At 43.6% G+C, this 17155-nt stretch overlaps 1 protein-coding gene and 1 long non-coding RNA gene across 11 annotated transcripts in view; one reads left to right on the top strand and one right to left on the bottom strand.

The window, feature by feature from the left end:
• The window catches only part of MACF1 (microtubule actin crosslinking factor 1), a 519073-nt gene that overhangs the window by 373334 nt on the left and 128584 nt on the right, over positions 1–17155 (bottom strand). For all 9 annotated transcript variants that reach the window (XM_075336189.1, XM_075336201.1, XM_075336203.1 and 6 more), the window contains 4 exons: positions 5191–5252; positions 1976–2065; positions 1146–1223; positions 954–1046 (listed from right to left, as the gene is read on the bottom strand). In XM_075336189.1, the coding sequence (XP_075192304.1) occupies positions 954–1046; positions 1146–1223; positions 1976–2065; positions 5191–5252 (323 nt within the window). The remainder of the gene's footprint in view (positions 1–953; positions 1047–1145; positions 1224–1975; positions 2066–5190; positions 5253–17155) is intronic.
• The window catches only part of LOC142291569 (uncharacterized), an 86916-nt gene continuing 75693 nt past the window's right edge, over positions 5933–17155 (top strand). For both annotated transcript variants that reach the window (XR_012750510.1, XR_012750509.1), the window contains exon 1: positions 5933–6016. This is a non-coding gene — a long non-coding RNA (uncharacterized LOC142291569). The remainder of the gene's footprint in view (positions 6017–17155) is intronic.

Raw genomic sequence — 17155 nt, 5'->3', positions numbered from 1 at the left:
AGCTACGGTAAATGATTGAAGGTATATAAAAAACAAACTCCTATATAGGGCACAGATCTCATTATGTACCAGAGAATTTAAAGAAAATATACTGTAAATATCAAAAGGTTTTACAACAACCACCCCTCCCGCCCCCACTTCTATATCCCACCCCTACCCCCAACAAAAATGTTCCCATCAGTGGAGTTATATGAAAAAACAAAGATTTTTTACAAAATTCTCATAGCTAATGCTAGTGCAATGTATGGATTTTGGAATGTCCAAACAGAAATGTGAATAAAGCCCAATTTATGCACGATAAAAACATTAGTACATCATCTTTATTTCATACCAAAAAGTAACAGTAACAACATAAACCATACGATTAGTGATGAGCGAATTGTTCAGTGCTTGTAATGAGCATTTTGATGCCCGGGTGGTCAGTACTGGTTTACAGAGTATAACTATACTGCAATGGAATGGAAGTTAAGGGGTAACTCGAGCATTTTTCCCGGAAGATTTTCCGATTGACTTCCATTATACTCGGTAAGTGAGTCCCAAGCATCTGAGCAGCAAAATGCTTGTTATGAGCACCGAACAGTTCGTTCATCACTACACATGATGTATGAAATTCACAAAAGACTAATCTCGATTTCCACATTCATTGTTTTGCATATAGTGCCTCTCAATATACATAGTGTCCAGCTGACCGGCCTAGCCCCTACTAACATATACAGTAAGGTGGTGTCCAGGTACCACTTCCCTGGATGGAAGGAGGGTCATTTAAGTGTTAAATTTTAAAGGGTCCATGTTCTTACTCTGCTTTCCCAATAGAAAATATGGCCAAGTTTGGCACAGCCTGTAGCACAAAGGGAATCACCAGATCTCCAGATTAGTGGGATTACAGTCTCTCTCGCTCTCTCTGATGCTGGTTTATTGAGAGATCATACAGAATATCCAAGACTTGAACTTACCTGAAAATGCAGGATTATTGTCCATATCAAACCAAGGGTCAATTTTGGGTTGCCATCAGTGATGTCATCATTCCGGATATTAACCAATTTCACCTAAACAGAAATCATAAATGCTTAGTAATGTAGTACTTCTCCATAGGACAAAAACTTTATAAACAAAAGGTGAGCATTTCATTTTGTTATCTTCTTTACCTGACGTTGCTTGAGGAAGTCCAGAGCAATCTGCACATTTTGGAGCCGGTGGAAACGCATTCGGCCCTTCTCCCTAGGCTGCGAAGGTAAAGAGGAATATTTAGTAAAAGCTAAACTAGAAGGTGGAAGTAACTGAGTTCATGGAAAGCAGAAAAATACTGTAGACGTTGTTAGAAGGAATCGTTAGTATGTACAAATGTAAAAGAAATGGTATCATCTGAACAGAGGAGATAGAAGGACTTAGAAAAGAAAGGAAGGTGATGAATCGTGAGACTGAATGGATGGGAAGCAAATGAAGATGCTGCAATGGATTTCTCAGGTTAGAGATGAGAGAAGCTGGGAGTTCAGTAGTAAATTGTGATAGGAAAAGAAAAATGGTGAGTTATAGAAAACCACACGCCTTGTCCCTCCTCAGATACAAGGCTGGAAGCCAATGCACTAAACCCTTGTAGTGAGTGATTGATGGAGGCACTGTGAACTATTGTCATTCTAGTCGTAGTTATTGGGGATCCCTCATGCTCATGCTGTAAGAAAACCACACAGCACACATCCACCTCCCATCATCCCGTGTAGTGCTAGTGACCAGATCACCCAGTGCTGGATTTCTTCCTCACTGGGTTATCTGGCACTGTGACCGCCCTAGTGACATACAGCATCATCAGGGTTGTCTTCAGACTCTTCCCTCATCAACAGGCGGTGGGATGGAATACGTCGCAGGCTCCGAGGAGCCTCAGGGTCCTTGTTCTGATGGACACGGCAATGAAATTGTGAGGAAACAACGGAGCATTTGATGGTAGAGAATACAAAGGTAGCAAATAACAGATACTTACAAGTCTGACACCAGACAGGACTTCCAGAAGGGAGATAAGGTTGTGTCCATCCCGCAGGTCCTCATAAAGATCGTTGATGTGTTTGCGAACCTGTTTAGAAGGAAAACAACGAGAACAAAGAGAATGTAAGATAAAGGAGTATTCATTTTATTTTGCTAGAAATGGCAGGAGTACAGTAGTAGTATCAAAGATAACTTGAAAAAAAAATATTTTCATGGTCTGGTTTAGGCTCTGAAATGAGCAGACCCCTCAAATTTTCCAACACCTACCTCCAATCTGTGGCGTATCGGAGGGGCAAAAAAAGCAAGTTTGAAAACAAATTATTTTAGTCACCTGAAACCTCAAAAATCGGATTAAGTCTTGAGGGATAATTGTGTAACGTCATCCATTTGCTGACATGCCAGTTTTTGCCACCAGTTGCAAATTGAGAGTAACAGAATCCTTGAACTAAAAGGCCTTGGTTTATTACTCTGGCAGATCGTTACACACCTAGGCTGAGAGGTCCGTACTGTTCCACGTTGGGTGTCCCAGTGGTTAGAACAATAGCGAACTGGAATAATCACAAGAGGTGCACACTAGGTACACTAACAGCTTGGTGTTACATTGACTTGGTCGTGGTATCAGTGGTATAAACATTTTTCCAAAGTGTCTCAGGAGCCATTTTTCAACACCATAGTGCCAGGCCGCATGTTCCTTGTGCTACTGTGAGCAGCCTGCATGGTCAAAATTTGGTAACATGGCCTGCAGCATCTTCAGACTTGTCTACCATTAAGCACATATTGGACAATGTGCCCAAGTGGATTAAGCGTGGCAGAACATATCTCAGACAATCATTCATAACCTCATAGATAGCATGTCAAGGTGTATAAGTGATTGAATTTCTGCAAGTGATGGTCATAGTTGATACTGAATAAATCGAGAGGATTTGAAAATTTTCTTTCCAGTTTCTCATTAGTTGCATATGATTTACTACTTCTGGACAGCTCATGGACTATAAACGTCAGGGCAGTTCGAACTTGCATGGAGGTTCTAAAACGTCAATGCAGAGTAGACAACTTGCGTCAGATTGTGCAGTTGTGGGGGCAGAGAGCTTAATGTCAGATGCAGGCAGACTCCTCACATGGCTTATTACCATGTCTGTCTTTTCAATCACTGAATAAACAATGCTGAACCAGATTAAGAAGCACTAATATGATGATTCCTCCTCCATACCCAGTGATCATGTAGGGAGGGAGTAAGAGCAGCTGGGTACTACGAGACCCCGTCAGCTCTGTTGTGCAGGTAGGAGGCGGAATTTCCCCTGTAACTGGGGATAATATATCAGCCACAATTACAAGGGAAATCGGAAATAAAAATACAGTATTCATATATTAAAATGCTGCTCAAGGGTTATTTTTTTTAGAACACACACACATATATAACCCTATTACACACTGTCCACCTACTTTTGGACTACCCTGTATATATCATATACATCATCTAAAGTATATATATATATATATATATATATATCATATAAAATATATACATATTTATATATATATATATATATATATATATATATAAAATATAATATACACACATACATATATGTGTGTATATGTATGTGTATATATATATAATATATATATATATATATATATATATATATTATAGATATATATATATATACACACACACACACACACACACACACATATATACATGCACACACACACACACACACACACACACATATATGTGTATATATAACAAAGTATTAATTTTGATGAAAAGGGCAATGCAATTTAAAATGGGGTTTTTTTTTTCGATTCTTTGAGGTTATAAAAAATAAATCATGTGCAAAGTAGACCCATATTTCCTATTTTATTTCCCCTTCTTTCCCCCCTAACCCGCCCCCACAGGTATCTGGGGTCGAATATTTTTTATTACTATTTGTTTAGAGCAGTTAAAGGTGCATAACTGTATGTATGTCAAAATACGAAAATGTGACTGTTAAAGAATGGAGGGAAATGGCCCAGCCATGAACTAGTTAATGTGTCGATCATCCATGTGATTTCCATTACTTTTCTGTGTTGATGTAGGGGTGTGTTAAAGGGGGCAAACTAGGCAATTGCCCAATGCCTTAATTCCTAAAAGCTAAAAGACCATTACAAACCAGAAACTGCACTGATAATGTGTAGAAGTTCAATGGCGCAAAATACGTTTTTCATGCATGTGTTTCCAATTCAATTGAATCGGTGAAAAATGATTAAAAAAAATGAATTTATTTTTCATGCTGCAACAATAAAACTGCAAGGAAAAAATAAGCTGCATGTGCACGAGATTTCAGAAATCTCATCTATTTTGCTTGTACTATAAAACTCTGCATTTTGGTGCATAAATATCTCCTGCAAATACTTAAAGGGAATCTGTCACCAGATTTTTGCTCCCTCATCTGAGAGCAGCATAATGTAGAGACAGAGACCCTGATTCCACCGATGTGTCACTTACTGAGCCGATTGCTGTCATTTTGATAAAATCAATGTTTTTTCTGCTGCAGATCTAGCAGTTATACAGAGCTCATAAATGTGCTGGACTACCTGGCAGCAGGTCAAGTAGTCCTCTAATGATAATCTACTGCTGATTAATCAGGAATTTTTTCTAAAGTAAGTGACACACCAGTGGAATCAGGATCTCTGCCCCTCTCTCTCAGATTAGGTGGTAAAACCCTGCTGACAGATTCCCTTTACCATATGCACAAATTCTATTTGAGATTTTAAGCCAATTGATAGAAGTGATGACGGATCTATTGAATGACAGCAAGAAGCAGAAAAACTGGAATAGGAAAAAAGCCAATTAGACAAAGGTTGGGCTAAGGAGCTTTGTTGGCTACTGTGACATGCACCTTTGTTTCATGCCTTCTAAGCATACGTTATCTGGCTTTCAGTACTAGTATTGCCATACTACTTGATTGTTCATTTATTTGGTGGAGAGATCCATCGCCTGCCATTGAAGCCACAAGCTTATCGTTACCTATAGACATGTAGATTTGCATTACCTTTTACGCTGATTATCCTTGCTACTTTGGACTTGAGGTTGTGAGATGTTAATATATCAAACATAAAGAGTGTAAAAAGAATGACCCCAAAAACAGTGGAAAACCTCAAAATATATGACAAAAACAATACCAAACTTTAGCTAAATGACCAAACAACAGACGAGAAGCCGGCTACCTTGATGAGATGCTTGTTGATCCATTTGGTGAATGTTTTCTTCTGCACTCTGTCTCTTTCATCTGCAAGGAAAAAAAAAATAATTAAGTAAAAAGTCAAAATGACAGGTGCTTGTGACCTCTAACCCCGGGGGGACACTTTCCCACCCTCCGCCGGCAAGAGATTATCCTAATCCAGCAAACTCCTAGTGCAGCCCATTCCCTGCCAGGATTAGCTGATAATAATCCAAAAACAGTTTGGAGGTAGGGCACAGATAAGAGATTGTGTATTGGGTGTGGGGTATGGAGGAAGCATTTGACAAGCGAGAAATGATTGAAGCAGGTATGGCACAACACCACACAGACACAGGATAGGCTCGCCTTGTCAGTTCTCTGCCCCGGCATCACCACGCATGCAGTACTGAGGATGTGAACTCAGCAAACGGATTATTGCTAAATATACTGTGGTGTAGGGGAAGTGAAACAAGCCGAGCACATTGAATACACCCAACCCAACTGTGCAGACGGTATACTGACCCATGCAGCACATCAGGGACACCAGGTCAGGACTGGATGGTCTTGGCCGCCAAACTGACCACATGGCAGTCTTTTGCTGCACCTTGCCTTCATTTAGGGGGGCTGTCACCGCAGGATCCGGCAGTAGCTACTCTTCTATGCAGTGCTCCTCCCACATCCTGCCCGGAGCCCCCACGTGAGATCTGAAATTAGGGCGCAGAAAGGCCAATCCTAGGCATGCCGGAGATAGGTGTTCTCCTTCTGTGAGGTGTCTTTTCCATGTCAGGAAGCTGTTCCAGCCTGCGGCCACCTGAACTCCACATCATCTTCAGGTATGCACCCGCCTCTTCCCCAGCTGGGACATAGCGTGTAAGCCCACCTTATTCCTCCCCTTACCTCCTACATCAGTCCAAACTCAGCAACAGACCCATGTCATGTAAGGAGACAAGAATGAGCACTATGGGAGGGAGGGAAAAGGCAAGATCGTCCTCCTCTGTCCAGCTTATCAAAAGCTGAAATTCCACACAAGGACACCGCAAAGTGCCACATATCCATCTGTCATCATAGAGTTGTATAGGAGAGGTTATACAAGTCTTCTACCAAGCAGAAACACTATACCTTAATGCCCTCTGTGCCCTTCTAGCCAGAACCAAGTAATAATCGGATTCACCCAGACAGTGAAGCATATAAATAACTAGAAGCCAGCATGGTAATCTCCCATACACTGCTAGGGACACCACTGCTGATATGCATTCACACACATATCCTTTATAAGCCCCTTATCACTTCCTGTACACGCCAATAACGGAAACATCCAAAGTTATACAGAAGGTAACAGAAGTGTTTGGTAGTAGCCTCCGTGATGTTTCATGGAGGGTGCCATACACATGAGATAAAAGCAGTCAGCCGTCTAAAGTGTATGGTGGCCTCCAATCTTGCCATTCAGCTGAAAAATGTATGGCAGATGCTTACTCCACTCTCCCCATCGATAACACATGCATGCTCAGACAGTCATGTGCATGGGGGAGTTAAGAAAGACAGCTGTCCATCAATCATCTAAGCTGTATGGGAACCTTAAAGGGATGCTATCATCAGAAAACGACATTTTTAAAGGGAATCTGTCAGGTGATTTTGTAGTACAATACTAATGGTATCTTTAAATAGGGCTTAATGAGACCTTTCAGGATCAGTAAGTTTTATTGTTCTAGCTTATCCTGTTAGCTTGTTGTAAGCTCCATAGAATTTAGTCTCTACTGCACCCTAGTCAAGTGTAAGGAAATACAATTTCCATATTCACTGTTCCCTCCTCCCACCTCAAAGTGTATTCACTATCACTGCTGGGAGGGAGTATGGATGGGGGCAGCAGTACATACTCAGTTCTGATTTACTTTCACTGATGCCAGCACTGAGAGGTGGGAGGAGGGAGCAGGGCATATGCAGTTTGTATTTACGTATCTATGCTTGACTAGTTACTATGTCCCATTGAATTCTATGGAGCTTACAACAAGGTAACAAGAGAACGTAGAGCAATAAAACCTACTGATCCTGAAAGGTCTCCTTCAGCCCAACTTAAAGATAAATTAGTATTGAACTAGAAAATCACCTGACAGATTCCCCTTAAATTATGTTTTTTTGTTTGAATTTTTTTTTTTTTATATATATTTTTGGCAATTTTTCTTTTACATATCATAATTTGTATTAGAACATAAAAATAAAAATCTTGAAATTTTCACCCCAACCATCTTTTTTTTTTTTTATATTCATACTCATACTTCATTTTGTTTCAGGAAACTACATATGTACATAGCTACAATGGTCGGACCTCGACTATGTTTTGAACTTAAGTGTCTAATGCGCTTGCGCTAAGATCATTGTCAAGGGAGCGTTTGCAGGGTCAGTTGTGATATTGTGAAAAACAGATAGCTAAATAGCAATCAATTAACAAATCTGTTTTCTATATACTCCATGTTAAAAAAAAAAAAAAAACATCCTGCAAAAATCAATTTTTTCAAAACAGACAAAAAAGTTAAACTGCACAACTTTTTTGCCAACGGATTGCTGCTGGATCCATTCAAACCGAATATCACTGAACATGTTAACATAGCCTTCGAGAACTGGATGTATGAGCCCAAAATAAGCCCCGGTGGCCAGTGTGAAAATTGCAAAAAAAAAAAAATACAATAATAAATTTATAGAAAAACCCTTATATGAAAAAACTAGTCACAAAAGTTGTGTGTATATATATATATATACGGTATATATGGTCCAAAAGTAGGTGGGTAGTATGTGCACTAGCGTTAACAGACATGGTGTAAAGTGAAACTGACTCAGTTGCCCTTAGCAACCAGATTCCACCTTTCATTTTCCAAAGAGTCTGTGAAGAATGAAAAGTGTAATCTGATTGGTTGCTAATGGCAACCTGATTTTCTGATGATAGAGCTGTCCCAAAGGGAAGCTATCAATGCAGAAAGTATAAAAGGTGTATGTGTCAGGACACTATCTGTACAATAAGTAGAGCCCACCATTTACGTACAATACAAGTGCATCTCAATAAATTAGAATATCATCAAAAAGTTAATTTATTTCAGTAATTCAATACAAAAGGGAAACATATATTATATAGAGTCATTACACACAGTGATCTATTTCAAGTGTTTATTCCCGTAAATGTTGATGATTATGGCTTACAGACAATGATAACCCAAAAGTCACTATCTCAGAAAATTAGAATTGCCACAACACACCTGCAAAGGCTTCCTAAGCATCTAACATGGTCCTTTAGTCTGGTTTAGTAGGCTATACAATCATGGGGAAGACTGCTGACTTGACAGATGTCCAGAAGGCAGTCATTGACACACTCCACAAGGAGGGTAAGCCACAAAAGGTCAATGCTAAAGAAGCTGGCTGTTCACAGAGTGCTGTATCCAAGCATATTAATGGAGAGTTGAGTGGAAGGAAAAAGTGTGGTAGAAAAAGGTGCACAAGCAAGGGGCAGAATCTCAGCCTTGATAGGATTGTTAAGAAAGGCTATTAAAAAATTTGGGGCAGATTCACGAGTGTACTTGTCGCGGGCGGGGAGGACGCCACTGCGCTGCGCTCGCTAACGCTCGGGTCCGGCGCTGCTGCGATGGCTGCTCAGTGGCTCGAGCAGTGGGCCGGATCCGGGGACTCAAGCGGCGCTCCTCGCCCATGAGTGAAAGGGGTGGTTGGTTTGGGGGATTTAGTCCGTGACGCCACCCACGGTTCGTGGTGAAGATGGGCACCACCGCTGCTGGTGACGGGGATCCCGGGAGCGATGGTAGGGAGCAGCTGGAATGTTGTTTTCCCCCTCCGTGGGTAGGGGTCGGTGGTCCCGGGGCCCGATGATGTGACGGGGAGGCAGGGTTGGTGAGGTGCAGGGTTGCAGGGACAGCGCGGTGCGGTGCCGGATGGCACGGGTGTACTCACTCAGCAGGAAAGGTACAAAGTCCTCGGTGAACCAAACGGCTGGATGGACGGGTCCCGCAGACGGCTGCAGTGTCTCTCCCCGGACAGGTGAAGGCGGCTGTCTTTCCCTGCACCTTGATGTTCTCCTTTGACTACTGTGGATCCCCAACGGTAGTCTGCTCCCCGGTGTATGGGTACCGGAGGAGCCAGTTTGCCCATAGACGCTGGCCCTTGGGTCTCTAGCCTTAGGCGGTAGCTGTATACCCTCACGGTGTGGGCGGTTGCCTTCAATCGGGACTTTTGCTGTTGTGAAACCCCTGGGGTTTCAGTCACATTCGTATCTGACTATTGTTGGCGGCTCCAAGCCTGGTCGGGGTCCGATGGCCCTGCCTGTGTGTGCTGGCTTCACTTCGCTCCCCGGTCGGTACCGGCTGGCCATCGCTCGTCCCCGGTCCTACGGTTCTGTGTTGTTCCACCACTCCTGCAGAGGGCCACCACCGTTTGACAACCTTGCTGTCAGTGCCTGGGCCACTACCCAGACACCCAAGTGCTCACTGCTCTCACTTCCACCTCCTCAACTGTTCTCCAACTCCTAACTGACACTTTTCCAGCCTCCAGGCCTGTGAACTCCTCGGTGGGTGGAGCCAACCGCTTGACTCCGGCCCACCTGGTGTGGGCATCAGACACTGGAGGGAGGCAACAAGGGTTTTTGTTTGGCTGTTGTCCCTGTCTAGTGGGGGTGGGGTGTTTTAGTGTGTTATCTGTGACGACCTGGCTAAGCCAGGGCGCCACATACTGCTGCTGGAGTCAGTGCTTCAAGAGTCACCACACACAGACCTATCCAGGACATAGGCTACAACTGTCACATTCATTGTGTCAAGCCACTCATGACAAATAGACAACGCCAGAAGCATCTTACCTGGACCAAGAAGAAAAAGAACTGGATTGTTGCTCATTGGTCCAAGGTGTTGTTTTCAGATGAAAGTAAATTTGCATTTCGTTTGGAAATCAAGGTCCCAGAGTCTGGAGGAAGAGTGGAGAGGCCACAATCCAAGCTGCTTGAGGTTTAGTGTGAAGTTTCCACAATCAGTGATGGTTTGGCGAGCCATGTCATCTGCTGGTGCAGGTCCACGGTGTTTTCTTAAGACCAAAGTCAGAGCAGTCGTCTACCAGGAAATTTTAGAGCACTCCATGCTTCCCTCTGCTGACAAGCTTTTTAGAGATGGAAATGTAATTTTCCAGTAGGACTTTGCACCTTTCCACACTGCCAAAAGTACCAATACGTGGTTTAATAACCACAGTATCACTGTGCTTGATTGGCTAGCAAACTCGCCAGATCTAAACCCCATAGAGAATCTATGGGTTATTGTCAAGAGGAAGAGGAGAGACACCAGACCCAACAATGCAGACGAGCTAAAGACTGCTATCAAAGCAACCTGGGCTTCCATAACACCTCATCAGTGCCACAGGCTGATCGCCTCCATGCCACGCCGCATTGATGCAGTAATTCATGCACATGGAGCCCCAACCAAGTATTGAGTGCATTTACTGTACAGACTTTTCAGTAGACCATTTCTGAGTTTAAAATCCTTTTTTTTTTCAGTTGGTCTTATATAATACCGTATTCTAATTTTCTGAGATAGTGACTTTTGGCTTCTCATTGGCTGTAAGCCATAATCATCAAAATTAACAGAAATAAACACGTGAAATAGATCACTGTGTGTGTAATGACTCTATAATGTATGTGTTTCCCTTTTTGTATTGAATTACTGAAATAAATTGACTTTTTGATGATATTCTAATTTATTGAGATGCACTTGTACATTGGATACAACGTCCCAAAAGCAGTTATAGTATTAGGCAATGTTCATATCATATTTTCAGCTTCCTTTTCGCTATATACTGGTCGGCTGCAACATATCCCATTGCATAAGAATACAGAGAGATATTCTGTTCATGGGCTCCCATTGTTAAAAAAAAATGTACGCAACACTGTATACATTTAATTAATGTGTACCGTTCCATGGAATAGCGAAGTCCAATGAACTATTCTGAATACAGACTTTGAGTGAATGGGGCCATATGGATATGCTCAGTGTGTAGGTCAGACACTTTTGCTTGTCATACACGCCAGGAACGTATCTAAAACCATTTCCTAACAGTGTCTTAGCCCTAGGAACAGTATCGTAGATAATATTTGCACAATGATTTTCAGGTTGTCTTATCTATATAGAATGACAGGTGCAGGAGTCACTGAATAGCAACAGGAAAAAAAACTTCCAGAACTTTGAGGAGTTGTCTCAAGACGCAATATTACAGCTCTCTATTGTATCACACAAAATAATTACAATATGCCCTTGTGCCTAGTTATCATTGCTATCCACTTGCTAGGGTTCCCCTACTGTCCCTTTAAGCACTTAGAACGTTCACCCAATATGTACAGTGCTCGTGATCATACGTGCTCAGTCGCTCGGTCCAATAACCTGATTGTAGGCCAAACCTGCTACTGTGGAGGCCAGTCAGTATCAATCACCTAGAAGAGGCTTCTTTCACCAGCGCTGGATGTGAGGTCAACATTCCGAGAAAAACATCAGAAGAACTTCAGGGGGTGCTGTCACATGGCTAGAATATCAACTTTGGCTAGATTTTAGGTTGTCCTATGACTAAAGGGGTATTCCAATCTCAAAAATCCTACCCCAATATGTAGTAGGTGTAATAATAATAATATTAGCAAACCCCTCCAATTAGAAATGTAGTATAGTTCTCCTAATATCCATGTCTCTAACCTCATGTGCAGGGCATTGCATGACCTTAGGTATCCATGGTTATGACCACTAGCAACTAACTGACTATATGCGTAGTCATAACCATGGATACTTAGGCGGGCTTTACATGCTGCAATTGCTAGCGATGTCGAGCGTGATAGCTCCCGCCCCCGTCGCACATGCGATATCTGGTGCTTGCTGTCGTAGCGAACATTATCGCTACGGCAGCTTCACACACACATACCTGGTCGGCGACGTCGCTGTGACTGCCGAACAATCCCTACTTCAAGGGGGAGGTGCGTTCGGCGTCACAGCGACGTCACTAAGCGGCCGGCCAATAGAAGCGGAGGGGCGGAGATGAGCAGGACATAACATCCCACCCACCTCCTCCCTTCCGCATTGCCGGTGGACGCAGGTAAGGAGATGTTTGTCGTTCCTGCGGTGTCACACACAGCGATGTGTGGAGCTGCAGGAACAACAAACAATATCGTACCTGCAGCAGCAATGACATTATGGAAATGAACGACGTGACACAGATCAGCGATTTTTACGCTTTTGCGCTCGTTCATCGTCGCACCTAGGATTTACACATTGCGATGTCTCTACAGGCGTCGGATGTGCGTCACTAACGACGTGAACCCGACGATATATCGGTAGCGATGTCGCAGCGTGTAAAGCCCGCCTTAAAGGTCCTGCAATGCCCTGCACATGAGGTAAGTGACATAGTGAATCAGAAGAACTATATTACATTTCTAATTGGAGGTATTTGCTAATATTATTATTATTATTATTATTATTATTACTACTACTACTACTACTACTACACCTACTACATATAAGGATAGAATATTGGAGATGGGAATAAATAGTACATTATTACATTAGCTTATGCAATGCAGAAGAAGGGAAAAAAGTCACATAATCTTTTTAATAAGCCGCGGTCTCCACCACCACCAGGCTCTTATATACAGGATTCTAACATGCTGCATATAAGAGCCCGGGCCGCTGTGACAACATAAAAACACTTTATAATACTCACCTAACGGTCGCGCAGTGGCCCATATGGGTGTCTCCATTGTCCGGTGCGGGTGCCTCCTCTTTCGGCCATCTTAGTCCTCATTCTTCTCTAGCCGCGGTGCATGACGCGTCTGACGTAATACACACTCACCAGCATTCCGGTCCTGAGCAGGGCAGATCAAAGTATTGTAGTGCGCCTGCGCAGGAACGGCGACTGTATATGACGTAGGACACGTCATGCACACAGGCTTCAGAAAGAGGACGAAGCTGGCTGAAAGAGGAGGCCCCGGCACCGAACAAAAGAGACGCCCATATGGCCAACCGCGTCACCGTTAGGTAAGTATTATAAAGTGATTTTTATGTTGTCACAGAGGCCTGGTCTCTTATATACAGCATTCTAACATGCTGTATATAAGAGCCCGGTGGTGGAGGCCGCAGATTATACGCCAAAACAGTGGTGACAGGTTCCCTTTAATACAACACGTCTGCGCATAGAGGGGTCTTCTTACAGCATCATCTCAGACATGTCAACTAGACATATCAGATGGCTACACTGTTGGATATAAAACATATCCATCAAATTCTAGAACATGCATCAGAGTTTTCCAAAATTCTCATTTCTACATCTTAGTTATTTTTATATCTTATTGAATGACTGACAACTTCTCACTGATATGGGTACCAGCGGATGCACTGGGAGCAGTGCGTTCCTTAAGGTTGAAACTTCAGACCACCAACATGGTCCCCAAATGCTATAAGCATGACAGCAGAGTTGGGCACTGAAGCTGGCTGGAGCAGGCTCCTGATCTTGGAGACTTAAGGGGGCTTTACACGCAACAACATCGCTAACGAGATGTTGTTGGGGACACGGAATTCGTGACGTACATCCGGCCTCGTTAGCGACTTCGTTGCGTGTGAAACGCACGAACAGCCGCTAACGATCAAAATAAGTCACCATATCGTTAATCGTTGACACGTCGTTCTAATCTCAAATATCGTTGCAGCTGCAGGTACGGTGATGTTCCTCAGGCAGCACACATCGCTATGTGTGACACCGCAGGAACGAGGATCATCACCGTACCTGCGGACGCCGGCAATGAGGAAGGAAGGAGGTGGGTAGGATTTTTCGACCGCTCATCTCCGCCCCTCCGCTTCTATTGGGCGGCCGCTTAGTGACGCCGCTGTGACCCCACACGAACTGCCCCCTTAGAAAGGAGTTTGTTCGCCTGCCACAGCGACGTCGCTAAGCAGGTAAGTCCGTGTGACGGGACTAACGATGTTGTGTCCCACGGGCAGCGATTTGTCCGTGACGCACAACCGATGGGGGCGGGTGCTTTCATCAGCGACATCGCTAGCGATATCACTGTGTGTAAAGTGGCCTTTAGGCATGAGCTGAAAACCAAATAGAATTAAAATTCCCTCTGTTCTTGAGTACAAAGAAAATTGTTAATATGAAGTAATTTGTAAAGTTGCTTGTTTTCACAGGCACTTTGCAATTTTAACCATTAATGAACATGAATCAATCCCTTTAAGTCCAATCATGAAACTGCCAGATGACTGTCTGGGTAAACTGCAATAAATGTCACTTAATGCACTTTATTTTCAATCTGCACGCATTCATTTACAATTTTCTGCCAAAGATTAAGGCCAAGACTGCGGCTCAGGCAGACATCTGTCGCAACAGTTCAGATCTTTACCCTGATCCACATGTCCTGCACTATACGTCTATAGACATCTAGACTTCCAACAGCTGGGGCCCTGTGCCTGACCCCCGATGAGCTGCACGTGTGGACCTTTTGTTTTAATGACAGCATAGGTCTATTCAAATTGTCTCTCCAGGAAAGGAGAAACTCTAGCGCCACCTATTGGAAGTAGCAATCCTAAAAGTCAAAAGTGGCCTTCTGACAAGCCTTTTCATATAACTTAGGCTGCTTTCACACATCAGTTTTTTGCTGTGCGGCACAATCCGGGTCTTTGCAGAAAAAACGCAACCGGTTTTTTTTTGCCGCCGGTTGCGTTTTTTCCGCATAGACTTTCATTAGTGCCGGATTGTGCCGCATGGCCTTGCGTTCGGTCCGGTTTTTGCCGGATGCGGCATATTTAGCCAATGCAGCGCTTTTTCCAATGCATGCCTATGGACGCCGGATGCGGCGCGATGAGGCAAAAACCGCATCCAGCAGCCACATGCTTTTTTTTTGCACTGCGCATGCTCAGTAGCGTACCGCAACCGGCAAAAAAAACCCGGACGGGCTGCATGTAAAAACCTATGCAAAGGATGCAGGTTTTTTTCGCCGCATCCGTTGCATAGGTTTTAGAGCCGGATTTAGCCGCACTGCTAAAACCGGATGTGTGAAAGCAGCCTTAGGATATATGCCAGATCAGAATCCCAATTTGCAGACACAGTGTTTCAGGGTGATTGCCCCTAGTCAGTGCAAAATATGGGTAACTGATCTGGCTTATGAGAAGCTAATGGGGGTCCCCCGTGGTCCAGCACAGGTCTAGGCGTTTTGATACCTACCACAGCACTAATCCATCAATTGACAGATATGCCTTTTGTCCTGGAGATCCCTTTTGAGAAGGTAGATTACGGGAAAGAAGTCAGCTTTCTGTATTTGTAAATACTGTGACACTTTATAATAACGCTCGTTAGTACAACAGGGCTCTCTGCTGGTGACAAGTGGAAATACAAGTGCTGTGTAGTCACCAAGATACGCATTCTCTGAGCTCTCTACCAGGAAAATCATCTCTCCGTCACCAAGAACAGGCACAGTGAGATCAGGGGATTACACAGCATATATTAGGGAAATGCACAATGTACAGGCCGTATCAGGCATTTGTATCCATCTGGAATAATGGCGTCATCACCGGCAAGTCTCAACTTCAAGATTAGTCATAAAGCCAAGGGGGGAGGTAGGGTCAGAAGAGACACAATAAAAGGGATTTCTGAGCAGGGAAAACCTTCTGCTTATCCCAGAAAAGGCGTTACTTTCACCTTAATCTGAGTCTGACATTACAGCCAGTGTAAGGGCAAGTTCACACAGTGCGTTTTTCGCTGCGTTTTTGCACGTTTTTCGGGTGCGTCTTTGCTCAGAAAACTGCATGACTTTGCTTCCCCAGCAAAGTCTATGAGTTTTCATTTTTGCCGTCTGCACACAGCGGGTTTTTTTTTTTAGGGCACCACAAAAACACAGCATGTCAATTATTTTTGCGTTTTTCACTGCGTTTTCCACCCATTGAGTTCAATGAGATGTTCAAAAAGGCAATGAAAATCGCAAAATGCAAATATAGCTGCGTTTGGCTAGGTTCACACACTGCGTTTCTTTTACGCTGCGTTTTTTGTCTCAAAAACGCACAAAAACGCATGCGTTTTTTCCGCGTTTTGGTGCGTTTTTTGCTACGTTTTTGCTGATAATACACTGCTAGCCCTAAGCCCATTATTACCCAGCGAGCCACCCGGCATCAGAGCAGCTGGAAGAGTTGGATACAGCGCCAGAAGATGGCGCTTCTATGAAAGCGCCGTTTTCTGGGGTGGCTGTGGACTGCAATTTGCAGCGGGGGTGCCCAGAAAGCTTGGGCACCCTGCATTGAGGATTCCAATCCCCAGCTGCCTAGTTGTACCTGGCTGGACACAAAAATTGGGCGAAGCCCACGTCATTTTTTTTTTAAATTATTTCATGAAATTCATGAAATAAAAAAAAAAAAAAAAAAAAAAAGGGCTTCCCTATATTTTTGGTTCCCAGCCGGGTACAAATAGGCAGCTGAGGGTTGGGGGCAGCCCGTACCTGCCTGCTGTACCCGGCTAGCATACGAAAATATGGCGAAGCCCACGTCATTTTTTTGGGGGGGGCAAAGAAATCCTGCATACAGTTCTGGAAGTAGGATGCTGAGCCTTGTAGTTTGGCAGCTGCTGTCTGCTCTCCTGCATCCACTAGTGGATGGAGTCTGCTGAGCCTTGTAGGTCTGCTCCCCCTGACTCTCCCTCCAGCATACAGTCCTGGATGCAGCATGCTGAGCCTTGTAGTTCTGCAGCTGTCTGCTCTCCTACATACACTAGTGGAGAATGAAGAACATATTGAAGAAGGAAATGACATCAGACCTTTTTTCAACAATCTTTAATGGCAATTCACTGATAAAAAAACGCATAAAAACGCAGTGAGCAAAAACGCAGCAAAACGCAGCAAAAAAACGCACCAAAACACAGTAAAAACGCATGCGTTTTTGCCGTGGTTTTTTGCCGCGGGTGCGTTTGTGTGTTTTTTGCGG

Source organism: Anomaloglossus baeobatrachus, chromosome 2 (genome assembly GCF_048569485.1).
Source record: "Anomaloglossus baeobatrachus isolate aAnoBae1 chromosome 2, aAnoBae1.hap1, whole genome shotgun sequence".
Lineage (NCBI taxonomy): Eukaryota > Metazoa > Chordata > Amphibia > Anura > Aromobatidae > Anomaloglossus > Anomaloglossus baeobatrachus.
This window is presented reverse-complemented; position numbering and strand designations above follow the sequence as displayed.